Source organism: Lepus europaeus (assembly GCF_033115175.1).
Source record: "Lepus europaeus isolate LE1 chromosome 21 unlocalized genomic scaffold, mLepTim1.pri SUPER_21_unloc_7, whole genome shotgun sequence".
NCBI lineage: Eukaryota > Metazoa > Chordata > Mammalia > Lagomorpha > Leporidae > Lepus > Lepus europaeus.
Window position 1 is genome coordinate 137653 of NW_026909012.1, and position 14015 is coordinate 151667.

At 54.9% G+C, this 14015-nt stretch overlaps 1 protein-coding gene across 5 annotated transcripts in view; it reads left to right on the plus strand.

The window, feature by feature from the left end:
• LOC133754352 (general transcription factor 3C polypeptide 1-like) overlaps positions 1-14015 on the plus strand; it is a 69439-nt gene that overhangs the window by 22467 nt on the left and 32957 nt on the right. The window contains exon 7 of one of the 5 annotated variants that reach the window (XM_062184833.1): positions 10331-10873. The exons of 3 other annotated variants lie outside the window; for them this stretch is intronic. In XM_062184833.1, the coding sequence (XP_062040817.1) occupies positions 10331-10638 (308 nt within the window). In that variant the 3' untranslated portion in view covers positions 10639-10873. Of the gene's footprint in view, positions 1-7422; positions 8096-10330; positions 10874-14015 lie in introns of those variants that run through there. One more of the 5 variants, XM_062184838.1, reaches the window with a different exon arrangement.

Below are 14015 nucleotides of genomic sequence, written 5' to 3' on the forward strand. Positions count from 1 at the left end.
GAAAGGAATTAGTGATTGCTATTTGTTTTTATAGATTTATTTATTTATTTGAAAGAGTTACACAGAGAGAGAAGGAGAGGCGGAGAGAGAAGTTTTCCATCTGCTGGTTCACTCCCCAGTTGGCCGCAATGGCCAGAGCTGTGCTGATCCGGAGCCAGGAGCTTCTTCCAGGTCTCCCACGCAGGTGCAGGGGCGCAAGGACTTGGTCCATTTTCTGCTGTTTTCCCAGGCCACAGCAGAGAGCTGGATCAGAAGTGGAGCAGCCGGGATTCGAATTGGCACCCATGTGGGATGCCAGCTCTGCAGGTGGCGGCTTTACCCACTACGCCACAGCGCTGGCCCTGATTGCTAGTTCAAGGGTAGAGGACTGACAGTTAAATGGGTTGGAGTAATGAAAAGGTTCTAAAAGGGACAGGTGAGGAATGCAGCCTGAGAATGCACTAAGAGCCATTGCCATGTACACCTTAAATGGGTAAATTCAATAAGACTGTTAAATTTTTAAGTAAAAACAAAGTGAAGAACAGGGTGCAGTAAATTACAGTCATTAAAATGGCAAAAGGGGACATTTGTAAAGCTGTAATAGGATTAAAGTGTACAAGCTGAGAAAAAAGAGAAATGAGTCATATTATGAATGACTACAGTGAAATGAAATAAAATGTAAAGACTTATACCACTTTGAAGCCAAAGAAACTGAAAATCAAACAAGAAGGATAAAAGGTGAAACAAACATAAAAGGAATAGGGAAAAATGATCAGAAGTTTTAAAAGCCTCTCAAAGTAGTGGTGATAGTGGGAAATGGTTAAAACAATTAAAATTAGCATAATTTCTTTAAGTTAAAAGTGCCAAAAGTGGCATTAGCTTTAAAAAAAAAAAAGTAATTACTGTAAGTAATTAAATGAGTAAAAGAAACAAGAACATTTTAATACCATTTTTAAAAAGTAAAAGAAAGGTAAGAACTGGAACTCAGGAAGAGTAACATTCCCCTCCTGCAGTGGAGAGGCCTGAGACGGCTCTCCCAAGGATGCCGGGGCACCCGGGAAGCGCTCTGTCAGGAACTGGGCTTTTCCTTCCTCTTCCTTAATCCTGCTTCTGTAGGTAGGAGGGTGTGCCTAATTAGCTATTCAGATGGGGTGGGGTTTGGGTGGGGCTTGTACTGCTCACTTCCCTGGCCCTTTGAGAATCTCAGGAGCATCCATGGTAACTCTGCAGGGGCTGGAGCACACCTGCCGTCATCTCTAGGGAAGGTGTCATGGGGTCTGGTACGTGGTGGGGAATGGGTGTGGATCAGCAGGTAGGGGGCGGGGGCTGTGCAGTGTGCGGCCACAGCGCAGGTGCTGCTGGCAGGCTCTTAGTGCCTCGCTGCTTACTTAGCTACCTCCTTGCTTGCCTCAGTGGGAGCTATCACCTCTCAGCAGGAAAACGTGCTTGGCCAAACTGCTTTGGAAAGCTCCTGCTGGGGGCAGGTGGGAGGCCAGAAGGGACTGGGAAAAATCCCCGGGGATCAGACTGGGACAGGAGGGACCTTTCTAGGATGTGGCCTGCTGATGGCTTAGGGGGATTGAGAAGTGGTGCTTCCTGAGACAGGAGGAGCCAAAGGCAAGTGCAGGCCCTTGTGGGCACATGGATGTCCATCCAGGGTGACAGGTCTGGCAGCAGAGGTGTGGTTGGCTGCTGTTACCTTCTTAGACTCCGAGCCCTTGAGAAAGGTCCGCTACGGTCCTTGGGGTCAGTCACTAACTCGGCCCCCGGATTTGGAGGGGTGATGATGCACAGGGTGTCTCCTGGTGACACTGAAATGCTAGACCAAAAACGTTCAGACTCGTACAGGTCCCTAAACCTTCACAAGCCCCCGTGTGGATTATTGTCAGCACCCTTCTTTGCTCAGGTGATTAGGAAGAAAACCGTAGATTCTTGCTGTCAGACATCCCCAAAACTGGTTGGCGGGGTTGGCTTAGAACCGCAAAACTGGGTCCACTTGCCTACCGCAAAGTGAGGCAATGCCTGGCAGGGGGGTGGTGGGAAAAGATGTTTATTGCAAGGTGCAGGGCAAGGAGTCGGCTGCCAGTGCACAGTCTGGGGGAGTCAAGGCAGTTGGGTGTTGCCATTCAAAGCTGGGTTGAGCCCTGTGTGGGTAGGCTTGGGTGTGGGCCTCTGGTAGCTCCCAGTGCGCTTGGCCTGCCTTCCATTGGTCAGCGACGAGGGCCAGCTTTCCTTTGAGACGGCAAAGGTGGACTCCAGTCTGTCTGGGTCTGAGAATCGCTTGGGGACTAGTTTCTGAATTGTGACTTCCTGTGAAAACTCTCAGAATAGAGGTTAGCATTGCCATGCTCACTGTAGGGGCAATCACAAAGTTACCATAAGTGGTACATTTGTTGCCCAGTGGAAGTCTTTATAGGTGTCCTGTATATAAGACAATGGGACATAATTGCTTAAAAGAGGAAGGGACAAGGTGAGATAATGGCAGATTCTTCTGTTCTACTGTGTTCCTTCTCGGGCGGGCAAGGGAGTGGGGATAGAAAGCCCATCAAGACCCTGTGGCAGACCCTGCGGCAGGCCCTGCGCTGCGTGTTCTCTGTTTTACTCTAATCCTTCTACCAGCCCAGCCTGCCGGTTATTCTTTTCTCTCACTGCTCAGAAGGCAGAGGCACAGTTCAGTAGCCTAAAGGCCGCAGAGAGGGTGGAGTGTGTGTCTGGAGCCTGGCAGCTGTCCACACCCTGTGCTGCCTCCCTGGGACACTGGGCGGGACTCCTGAGAAAGGGGGAGTCAGGCAGGGGAGTGCCTGGGGTCTGAGCGAGGCTGAGGACAGCTCCCAGGGGCCTGAGAGTCTGCAGGCGGGGCCTCCCTTCAGCCTCCATCCCACCGGCCCGTTGTCCTCATCCACCACAGTGACAGCTGCCAGTCAGGCCTGAACATCAAGCCTACAAAATAAAAATACGGTGGCCTTTGCATGGCACGCACAACTTCCGCTGTCTGCCTTTCTCCTCGTTCTTCTCTCTCCTCCCCTCTGCCCCACCACCCACTTCCCAAGAGGCCTGGCCGTTTCCACCTCTGAGCCTTTGCTCAGACTGTTCCTCCTGCCCAGAATGCCTGTCTGCTTCTGTCTCATTAGCCCGATGTTACATGTCCTTTAATACCCCACCCAGATGTCGTCTCCCTGCTCACCCTTCCCCTGCCTGGCCCCAGCCTGTCTCTTTGTCCTTTCCAAGCTCTATGCATGCAGGAAATAAGACCCTGCAGTTCTACTTTCTTGCCTGCTTTTATTTGGCCACGGTTATACAGCCAGCAAAGACTGGTAGAAGCAGGTGCACACCACACACTGACCCTGGAGTCCGGGCTTTTAACTTGGGTGTTGCCCTCCTCCATTATTCCAGTGCCACCCTCACTTCTGGGCTCCCGGCCTCTGATCAGGTCTCTGTGCAGTCATCTAAAGCAGTCACCTCCTCCAGATTGTCCCTGGAGCACGTGTAGGCATTTCCCAGACTGTCAGAATGATTCCCAGCACCGATCAGCCGAGCCCTGGGTCGGTGTGTGTGTGTGTGTCTGTGTGTGTCTCTGTGTGTCTGTGTGTGTCAGGGCAGGGAAAAGGGGATGACTGTCTGCATTCTGGGGCATCTGCCTAGCTCACCAGTCAGACCTTGCCTCTGCCTGTGACCCTGGAGTCCCTCTGTTCTCATCTGGCCCTGGTTCTTCCCCGGGCTACTCACGCCCTTTGGCTAGGCACCCCGATGCGCATGCTCGCTGGGAATGTGAGAAGCGCTGGCTGCTGGGTCCCCTTCACAGCCACACTGGCTTTTCCTGGATGCTGAGCGGTGCTTTCTGGCAGAAACTGAAATTGAAGGTAGCCTCGCCAGGTGACCTCACCTGCAAGACCCAAGCCCGATCCCACGACCCCTCAGAACCTCATCTTTTTCCCAAAATGGCGGTCATGGCACAGTTTGTATGATAGGTAAAATTGGTTTTAAAAGCACCTTGCATGATGCCTGGTTCTTCCTGGGCGCTCGGTAAGGATTTGCTGCATCCCCTCTCCCCCTCTGCACCTTCGGAGTGTCTGGATGTATCCCGCTCTGCTATTGTCTTGCCAAAAGCCCCAGGTGTCTGTGAGCATGCGTGGTGGCTGGCTGCCCCCTCCAGCCTTAACTTGTGTGGGGACCAGGCAGGCCCCAATTCCACCCAGGGCCTTCCTTGTAGTGGCGGGGCAGCTCAGAGTGACAGGCCCATGAGCCAGACGAGAATGGTTCACCATGAAAATGGAAAACCCAATGCTGGTACAACTCTGGACAGTGGGGAAGGATGAGAGGGCTGTGAAACTCCCTGAGCATGGCCCTGTGGACTCAGGACATGTGGGTGGCACTGTTCTTCCTTTACCTGCTTTGTCTCTCCGGGTGCCCCCTGCAGCCCCACGAGGCTGGATGCCATCACTAGCTCCAGTTTGCAGGCAAGATGGTAGAGGCTGCTGGAAGTCCCCCAGCCTCCCAAGCTCTCTGACAGAGGCAGGGCTCACACCCCAATCCGTGAACTGCTCTGCTGCCATGGATGCCAAACGACGAGGCCCCGGGAGAGAGCTCCGTGGTCAGCGTGACAAGACAGACACAGCCTGGGAAGTCAAACAGGGCTTGCTTGTCTGACGGAAACAGCAGCACATCAGAGCCACACAGCACGTGGCCTTAAAAGCTCAGCAGCTGCCCCGTGGGTGCAGCACTCCAGGCCTCCCAGAATCAGCACACCTCACTGGGCCCAGTGTAGATGTGCGTGAGCAGACCCACCTGCAGCTCTCTTCTGCGTGGGGTGCTCCTTGTCAGTCCTGGGCTGAGGTGAAGGCTGGCAACAGCTCGTAGCTCTCAGCTGTCACCCTCAGCCACCTTTGTCTTCCTAAACCCCGTGCTCTGAAGCAGAGCAGGAATGAGGTCCCACTCCTGTCCAGGAGCCAGGCCACTGTGACTACTGTCCAGCAAGGGGCTTGGCCTACAGAAAGATGGGACCGATTCCATGCTAGGTGTGGTGAGCTCATAGTGGCTGAGAAGCTTGTCTGGAGGCAGAGAGCCTGGGCTTAAATCCTAGTTCTGCCGCCTTGAGCCGTCCTCTTACCACTCTGGGCCTCAGCTTCCACTTCTGTAAAAATGGAGCCTAGAGGGTCCTGCCTGCCGCAGGCTTGTGAGAGGTTAAGTTGTGCACTGCGCTGGTATGGTGCCTGGCCCACAGCAGGTACTCGGTTCCTCCCTACCCACACCTTCTCTCTGAGCCCCTAACGTTTGTCATTGTGAGCCCGTTTACTGACCGGAAAGTGAAGGGTGTTACACTCAGGGACTCCCAGGGCCCCTGGAATAGGAGGCTGCAGAGCTGGGCTGAGAACCCTGCCTGCCTGCCCCCGGAGCCCAGTTTATCCCTGCACCCCCTGAGACACCCACCCCGGCTGTCAGTAGAGGAGGCTGTGGCGCCCTTCCAGGATGGCAGTGATGGCAGATGCCAAGGCCTGCCGTAGGGTGCGGGCAACTTGGCTCCCTTACCGTGAGAAGAGCAGGAGCCGCCAGCCACGCTGCTCCGCTTCCCCCCATGTTTCCTTTGGGGCTGTGTCCTTTCCTGGCTCATCAGCCCCCCAAGGAAGGAATGATGCTGGCTGCGGGCTGCACCTCCCAGGTCTGCCCCCCACCCCCCCACCCCCCCTGTGCTGTCTTATACCACTGCTCAGGCAGAGGCTGGAGCCCCTGGCCTCTGAGCCACTCGGCTGTCCCCAGTGCCCTCGCCCTCCTGGAACCAGGGTGCACCTCATCAAAGGTTTAGACCTGAGGCTGCAGAGCCACACAGCCCGGTAAACCCCAGCCCCTCACCGTCTCAGGGATGTGGGTTTGGCAGATCCACTGCTCCTAGGTGTCACGTTCACCCCGTGGACGATGGGCATGATAGCGCCTCCCTAGGGTTGTAGGATGGTCATCGTGGGTCATAGAGAGCTGGGGCAGTGCCCAGGACCTGGTTCACGCTGACGAGTGGTCCGAGTATTGTTATCAGGAGCAGTCGGTTGCCCCTGTGAGTGCCATGGTAGGGACAAGGGGTTGGGAGGGGTTTGACCAGAGGAAGAGCCAAAGGGGCATGGCTGGGTGGGTGGTGGCCAGTGCCAGCTGCCTTCACAGCATTGCACTGTTACAACAGCCCAGGCAGTTTCCCCACCAGCCTTAGTCAGCAGACTGATGTGTACACACAGGGATGCTACACCAAGGATGGAGCACTGAGAGACTGGGCCCTGTAACCCAACCCCTCTTGGCAAGCAGTAAAGTAGTTCAGGGTACTGAACATCAAGGCCACCTTCGGAGACCTCTGGGAGGGCTGGCCCAGGGCAAAGGGTTCACAGGAGAGTGGGGACGATGGCCTCGGGCATCAGCTTGGCACGGAACGCTTCCCTGCTCACAAAGACAGGAAGTTTCCCGTCCCCAATTTTTGGCAGAATAAACACAAAGCTCAGGGAGCCTTCATTCCCGCCATTCTTGCCTGGTCCTCCGCCTCCCGGAGCTGGCCCTTACTCCTGACGGAATCGGATCCCACACTGCTGGGGGGAAAGTGCTTTATCTTCAGTGTACAGGTTAGGAGCATGAGGCTCCCAGAGGCCACGCGGCTTAGCTGAGGTCACACTCAGGAAGGGGCAGAGGCAGGACTTGAACCCACAACCCTGGGGTCCAGAGGCTGCCCCTGCATGAGTCTCCTCCCCTCTGCACAAGCCAGAAGGAGCCGGGGTGCAGGGGCATGGGGTGCGCGTGTGAGGTGGACACACATGGGAGGTGGAATCCACTCCACAGGGAGGAGGGGAGTCTGTCTCCATGGTTACGCTGCACCTGAGCAAAACACCACACACAGACTGCCGTAGCCTTGAGCGTCAGGCTACGTCCTCCCGGCAGCAGCCTGCGAGAGCCGACTGCCAGGGCTTCCACCCTGCCCGCCCGCTCCCAGCGCCTTCCTTTTTCATTAGTTCCGTTATTAAACCTGGCACTTGATAACAGCCCAATGTCTTCTAATTATTTACGGGTTCACCTTCAGAGCACCCCGCGAGAGAGGATCCTGCTGTGCATTTCTGTAATATTCTGAGTTACCAAGATTGTCTCATTGATCCTCCCACTTAAGGCCCTGTCGGAGCTCCGGGAAGCAGTCCGGATGGTCCCCACGCACACCCGCAGGGACACCGAGGCCCAGAGGGGCAGGGACCGTGGTTGAGGGCTTGACTGCAAGTCAGTTCTTCTCCCACTCCTAGAAAAAGGGAGAGTAAAGGGGCTTCCTCTAACTGCCAGTCCTGGTCATTGACAATGGTCCCTGGGCAGCTGTGTTAAGAAGGATCCTGAGGCAGCATCCAAGATCTGTAGGAATCAGTCAGGGATGCGGGCTGTGTCGAGGAAGGGGCGGGGCTGGCACCTGTGCCCATATTTCCCATTCCTTCCTAGGACAGCAGCCAACGTGCCTATAGAGGTTTCACAGTGGTTCCCATGCAGAAGACGCCATGGAGGCTCCCGGACACCCCACAATGCACGGGATGCCCTCACATCCAAGAACGGTCTGATCCCAAATGTGAGCACCCCACCGTGGGACACAGAGGAAACAGTGTCCTGCCTAGTACTCAGGACCAAAGTGACAACAAACAGGGCATGGTGGGTGGGTCCAGCAACATGTGAGACTCGGCAGGCCTGGGGTCATCATCAACAACAGCAACAGCAATAATAACAGGGTCTGGCAGCTGATCGAGAGAGAGGAGTCTGGGTTTTTATATTATTGTGGTTGTGACTGTGCCTGCTCCTGTTCTTGTGCACCAATAGTCAAAAATGGTTTCCACAAACCAAGAGTGTGTCCTTGGGGTCTATCAATAGGACCATTACCTGTAGCACAAGGGAGGGGACACTCTCCTCTCTGCTCTTGGTGTTTAGATTCAGTCCCGGCTGCCCTCCACTGAGAGTAGTGCTAGTGAATGGGACTTGGACTTCTGGAGGGGACCGGGGGTGGGGGTGACTTAGCTACAGGGAAACTGAGGCTGTGTCTTACTCCTCCACTAGCAGCCTGTGGTTCTCATGTTCAAGAAGATGCAGAGACAGGTCCTGCGCTCGTTGACTGCACGCCTTCCAGGGAGTGTAAACCAGGCACATGACTCACGGTCATGGGGAGTAAAGTCAGAAGGGGGTAGGGGGCAGGGCTGGGGGGAGAAGTGTTTTAAACCAGGGAAAGAGAAGTATGGCCCTGGGGGCGGTCTGGGAGCATCTGGGGCTGCCTTCAGGTGTGTCAAGGGCTTCTGTGCGGCAAAGGGTCCTGGCTTGGCCTCTGCCACCCCAGAATCACTGCAAGAGAGAGGGAGAAAGGAAACTGAGCTCCAACTGGACAGGGCTATTCAACTCCTCTGTCCAGGGAGGCCCCAGAAGCTGACCCTGAAACTAGGATTTGGGGATTTGATGAGCAGTTTTCTTGGGGGGTGGGTCTTCAGCAACCCCTAATGAAGGAGGGGACAGTGAGGTGGGAGAGGGTGGCAAGCCAATGCAGTGTGCATCCCTGGGCAGGTCCCTCTGGGAAATGGGGGTCCTTGTGGAGGGCCTGGGACACTGAGAGCAGGATGAAGCTGGGGTCTTTGTGGACCAACATCCATTGAGACCAGAGCAGAGGGAAGCACCATGCTGTGCAGCAAGAAACCTGTGGCATTGGAGGGCCTGGGCCACTTTGGGAGCTGGCCATGGGGTGACATGAGTGGTGCCTGCCTGGCTGCCCATTTGGCAGGGCGGCAGACTGAGTCTCCTCTGTGAGCCCGGAGCCTCCAAGGGGCATTGGCCACTCGAGAGATGACGTCATCCCAGCCCTTCTCCTCCCACAGATGTGCTGGGTGTGTGCAGGTGGGTGGGCGTGGGGAGGAAGAACTTTCCCAAGCTGTTCTGTGTCTCCCTAAGCCACCCGCTGCAGCCTCACTCCAGAGAGTCCACTCCGTCGCCCAGCTGCTGGCCACATGCCCAGTTTGCTGACCCAAGCAGACGCTGTGCTGATTAGCGGTGCTTTCTCTGGGGCCTGAGGTCTCCTAGGAAGCCGGGGAGGAGTGGCTCTCCTCCCAGCCTTCTCTCTTCTGAGCCTGGAGACTCCAGCCAGGTCACTTCCCTCCCCATCTGCACTGTGATCCTGCCTCTAATCCCAGAGCTGGCATTTACAGTCCCGGGCAAACGTTGGCTAAGACTCGAGATACACTTATTATCTGAGCTCCTATGGAGTGGCAGAGACGCTGGGCGTGGTTGTCGGGACTATTACTGGGATGTAGCCTTCCCCCTACTGTTTTATTAAGCATTTTTGGAATAATAATAAGTGGACATGGTTTAAAATTCAGAGGAACAGAACCATGCATGGCACAAAACTCCCTTGTGCCCAGACACATACTTCCTCTCCTAGGGGCAGCCATCAGTAGCATTGTTCAGGCCTTCATTGGCTTCTATGGTTAATAAGTGGTGTTGCTGTCTGTCCTCTATTCTGCCGCTGTCCTGTCGGGGGCAGACAGAGAAGGCCTCTCTGGAGCGGTGACACTGGAGTTACCTAGAGGATGGTGCAAGAGTGGGATAGGATGGGGCAGCAAGTGCAAAGGTCCTGGGACAGGAACCAGGAGGCAGATCTGGAGGACTCTAAGGAGGCCCGTGAGCTGCTGCAGACCGGGAGAGACCACATCACGTGGGAAGGACCTGGCGTGCAGAGCCTCATGGGCTGCGGTGTCAAATTTGGACTTTCTTGTAAAGGCACTGGGGTGACTCCGAAGGCTTTGGTCAGAAATGACTTGCGCTTGATCAGAGATCCTTCTGCATGAGTGGGGATACCGGGTGAGGCAGACAGAGCAGGGTGGGCAGGTGGTGGTGTGGGCGAGGCACACTGGTGGCTTGGCCTGGGGCACAGATGGAAGGAACCTGAAGGCTGCAGGATATGGTTTGAAAGGAGAGCCAATAGGACCTGCTGAAAGATTGGAAGTGGAGTGAGGGAAAAAGGCTCTGAGGACGCTCCTCAGAGGTTGTGCCCATTGCTGAGATGGGGAAGACTGAGGTGGGAGTGGGTTTTGTTCTGGTTTGGTTAGGTAGTGGAGCAGAGGGGTCTTGAGTGCTGAGCTGGATGTGTGAAGTTTGTTATGTCCTTGGACAGCCTGAGAGAATGTCAAGTCTGCAGGGGAACAGCAAAAAAATGTCCCAGAGGCCAGAGAGGGGCCCAGGCCAGGGGCCACAGTCTGGAAGACGCGCCCTGCACTGTGTTTCTGTTGGTTTCAGCCTAGCCACACAGGCTCTGCCATTCTCACTCATGTTTGTGACTTATTTGGTACTTTTTTAAAAAGATCTATTTTTATTTATTTGAAAGGCAGAGTTACAGAGAGAGAGAGAGAGCGAGGTCTTCTATCCACTGGTTCTCTCCCCAAATGGCCACAACACCAGAGCTGCGCCGATCTGAAGCCAGGAGACAAGTGCTTCTTCTGGGTCTCCCACATGGAAGCAGGGGCCCAAGCACTTGGGCCATCTTCTACTGCTTTCCCAGGTGCATTAGCAGAGAGCTGGATGGGAAGTGGAGCAGCTGGGACTCGAACCAGCGCCTGTATGGGATGCCAACACTGCAGGCGGATGCTTAACCCTCTACACCACTGCGCCGACCCCTATTTTGTAGTTTTCTAATTTCCAAAAGCAGACACAGCCTGTCGTGAATGTGAAGAGGTTGTGTGGCTGCTTGTATTTGGATTCTAGAGGCTTCCTTACTTGTTTGATTGGTATGTATTAAATCGGATTTTTATTTTATTTAAAAGGCAGGCAGACAGGAAGAGAGAGAGAGGGAGAGAGAGGGAGAGAGAGAGAGAGAGAGAAAGAGGGAGAGAGAGAGAGAGAGAGAGGGAGAGAGAGAGAGAGAGAGAGAGAGAGAGAGAATATTCCAGCCATTGGTTCATTGGTTCCCTCCCCAAGTGGCCACAATGGCCAGAGCTGCACTGATCTGAAGCCAAGAGCCAGGAGCTTCTTCTGGGTCTCCCACATGGGTGCAGGGGCCCAAGCACTTGGGCCTTCATCTGCTACATCCCAGGGGCACACACAGGAGGCTGGAGCCCGGCCTGGAACCCAGGTGCTCCGATATGGGATGCAGGTGTCCCAGGGGGCCGGCTGGCCGCTGAGCCAGATGCCTCCCCCTTTGCTGAGTGTTTTGGTGACTTCACGTAATCCAGGCTGGGAATGAAAGCCTGACAGATGTTGACGTTAAGGAAAAAAAAAAAGGCGCCCATCACACACCTGCAGCTACTTCTGGCCTGGAAGCCAGGGGTGCTGAGCGGGCAGGAGCCTCCCAGCAAGGAGCCAGCACTGCCTGCTCGTCCGTGGCTCCCGTGTCCCCAGGAGATGCCACCTTGCCGGGACACATCCTGCTCCCTCTCCCTGAGAAGTCCTCACTCTCTCCCGGCTGGGTGTTTTCCAGCTCTGCTTACCCGAGTCCACGGGGCCCTGGGGTGTGTTTCTCCCCACTCAGCTGGCAGGCGTGGCACTGGGAAGTGCTCCTCTCCCCCCGCCATGCCCCCATACTCCGTGGCTGCTTTTGGCACTTGGCAGGGAGTCCGCCTTCTGTCACGAACAGTGTTGCTCCCATCCGGGAAAGCGAGTCTTGACTTTATGTTGAGATTTGCACGTGGTGGCATTTGTGTATTCCTCTTATGTGCACAGCACCCTGCCCAGGCTGGGGTCACAGGGCCACAGGCCACCTCCACGGTCAAGTGCACCTGTCTGTTTATAGCCTGCACAGGCCCAGAGCTCTGGGATGTTTTGCCCTGGGAAAGTTCATAGGGTGAGCACAAGGAGCAGCGTTCCCAGTCTCAGTGTGGCGTGGGTTGGTTAGCATCGTGGACGGGGCTGAATCCTGTCCAGTCTGGTACCTTCCCATTCCATTCCCATGGTCCTGAGTTCCTAGGATGGCCCCTGGAATGCGAAAATGAATGAAGAAACTTGGTCGGTCCCCAGTGACAGAATCTGGCTCAAGCCAGGGTAAGCAAAATGGTCCATTTTTTATGAGTTCCCTTGAGGACAGTGGCTGTGTGGCTTCAGGCTTGGCTGGATCCAGGTGCTCAGAGAATGCCACTGGGTTTCCTTCTCTCTCTGTGTCTCAACTCCTTTGGTCCCTTTTTCTGTTTGTCTGTCTCCATCTCTGTTGATTTTGCTCGCTTACAGCCCTGATTGTGCAGTGATGTGAACGGCTCCATTTTTTTTGTTTGTTTGTTTTGTTTTTTGACAGGCAGAGTACACAGTGAGAGAGAGAGATGGAGAGAAAGGTCTTCCTTTACCGTTGGTTCAGCCCCCAGTGGCTGCTGTGGCCGGGGCACTGCAGCCGGCATGCTGTGCTGATCCAAAGCCAGGAGCCAGGTGCTTCCTCCTGGTCTCCCATGCAAGTGCAGGGCCCAAGCACTTGGGCCATCCTCCACTGCCTTTCTGGGCCACAGCAGAGAGCTGGACTGGAAGAGGAGCAACTGGGACAAAACCGACGCCCTGACTGGGACTAGAACCCGGGGTGCTGGTGCCACAAGTGGAGGATTGGCCAAGTGAGTCGCGGCACTGGCCAAATGGCTCCATGTTTGTGTCTCCCCAAGTCAGGGGAGGCTCTCTTTCACCAGGTTTGGGTCCAGTGCCAGGCCCTGCACCTGCCACTGAGGCCTGAGCAGTGTGGAACCGTGATGGGCCAGCCCTGTGGTGAGGTCAGCATTCAGAGTGTCATGGACGTGGATGCGGCCATCCCCGGTGGTGTCTTAACCGCTGCACCACAACGCCTGCCCCTCCCTGAACTTTTTAAAGAACTCTTTTTTTTTAAGATTTATTTATTTGTCTTGAAAGGCAGATGGAGAGAGAGAGAGAGAGAGAGAGAGAGAGAGAGAGAGAGAGAGTCTTCCATCCACTGGTTCACTGCCCAAATGTCTGTAACTGCCAGAGCTGCACCGATCCAAAGCCAGGAGCCAGGAGCTTCTTCCGGGTCTCCCACACAGCTGCAGGGGCCCAGGGACTTGGGCTATCTTCCCCTGCTTTCTCAGGCCATAGCAGAGAGCTGAATTGGAAGTGGAGCAGCCAGGACTTGAACTGGTGCCCATATGGGATGCCGGCACTGCAGGTGGCGGCTTTACCCACTACATCACAGTGCCAGCCCTGTAAAGGACTCTTCATATGTCCAAAGTTGTTGGTTTTTTTTAAAAGATCTGTTACTTTTTTTTATTTGACAGACAGAGTTAGTGAGAGAGAGAGAGAGACAAAGAGAAAGGTCTTCCTTCCATTGGTTCACCGCCCAAATGGCCGCTATGGCCCGCATTGTGCTGATCCAAATCCAGGAGCCAGGTGCCTCCTCCTGGTATCCCAAACTGGCCATCCTCCACTGCCTTCCTGGGCCACAGCAGAGAGCTGGACTGGAAGAGGAGCAACCGGGACTAGAACCAGGCACCCACATAGGATGCTGGTGCTGCAGGTGGAGGATTAACCAAGTGAGCCATGGCGCCAGCCCAAGATCTGTTACTTTTTAAAAGATAGATTTATTTATTTATTTATTTGAAAGACAGATTGACACAGAAGAGAGGGACACACACACACGGAGAGAGAGAGAATCTTCCATCTACTGGTTCATCCCCAGCTGGGGTTGGGTCAGGCTGAAGCTGGGAGTCTGGAGCTCCATCTGGGTCTCCCTGTGGGTGGCAGAGGCCCAAGCACTCAGACCATTTTCCACTGCCTTCCAGGGGTGCATTAGTAGGGAGCTGCATTCGAAGCAGAGCGAGCGGGTCTTGAACTGGTGCTTCTATGGGATGCCGGCGCTGCAGGTGGTGGCTTAACCTGCTACACCACCACACCAGACCCCCAAAGTCATTTTTAAATACATTCCTGTTTGATCACCCCACCTCACTCCCACTCCTTGTGGCTTGTGTTCTCTGCCACATTCACCCTCAGGACAGCACAACCAGCAAGGCCACACAGGCACGCACATGCACACACATGCACACACATACATACAGACACATACACGTGCACCCACACATTCACACTATCCTTGT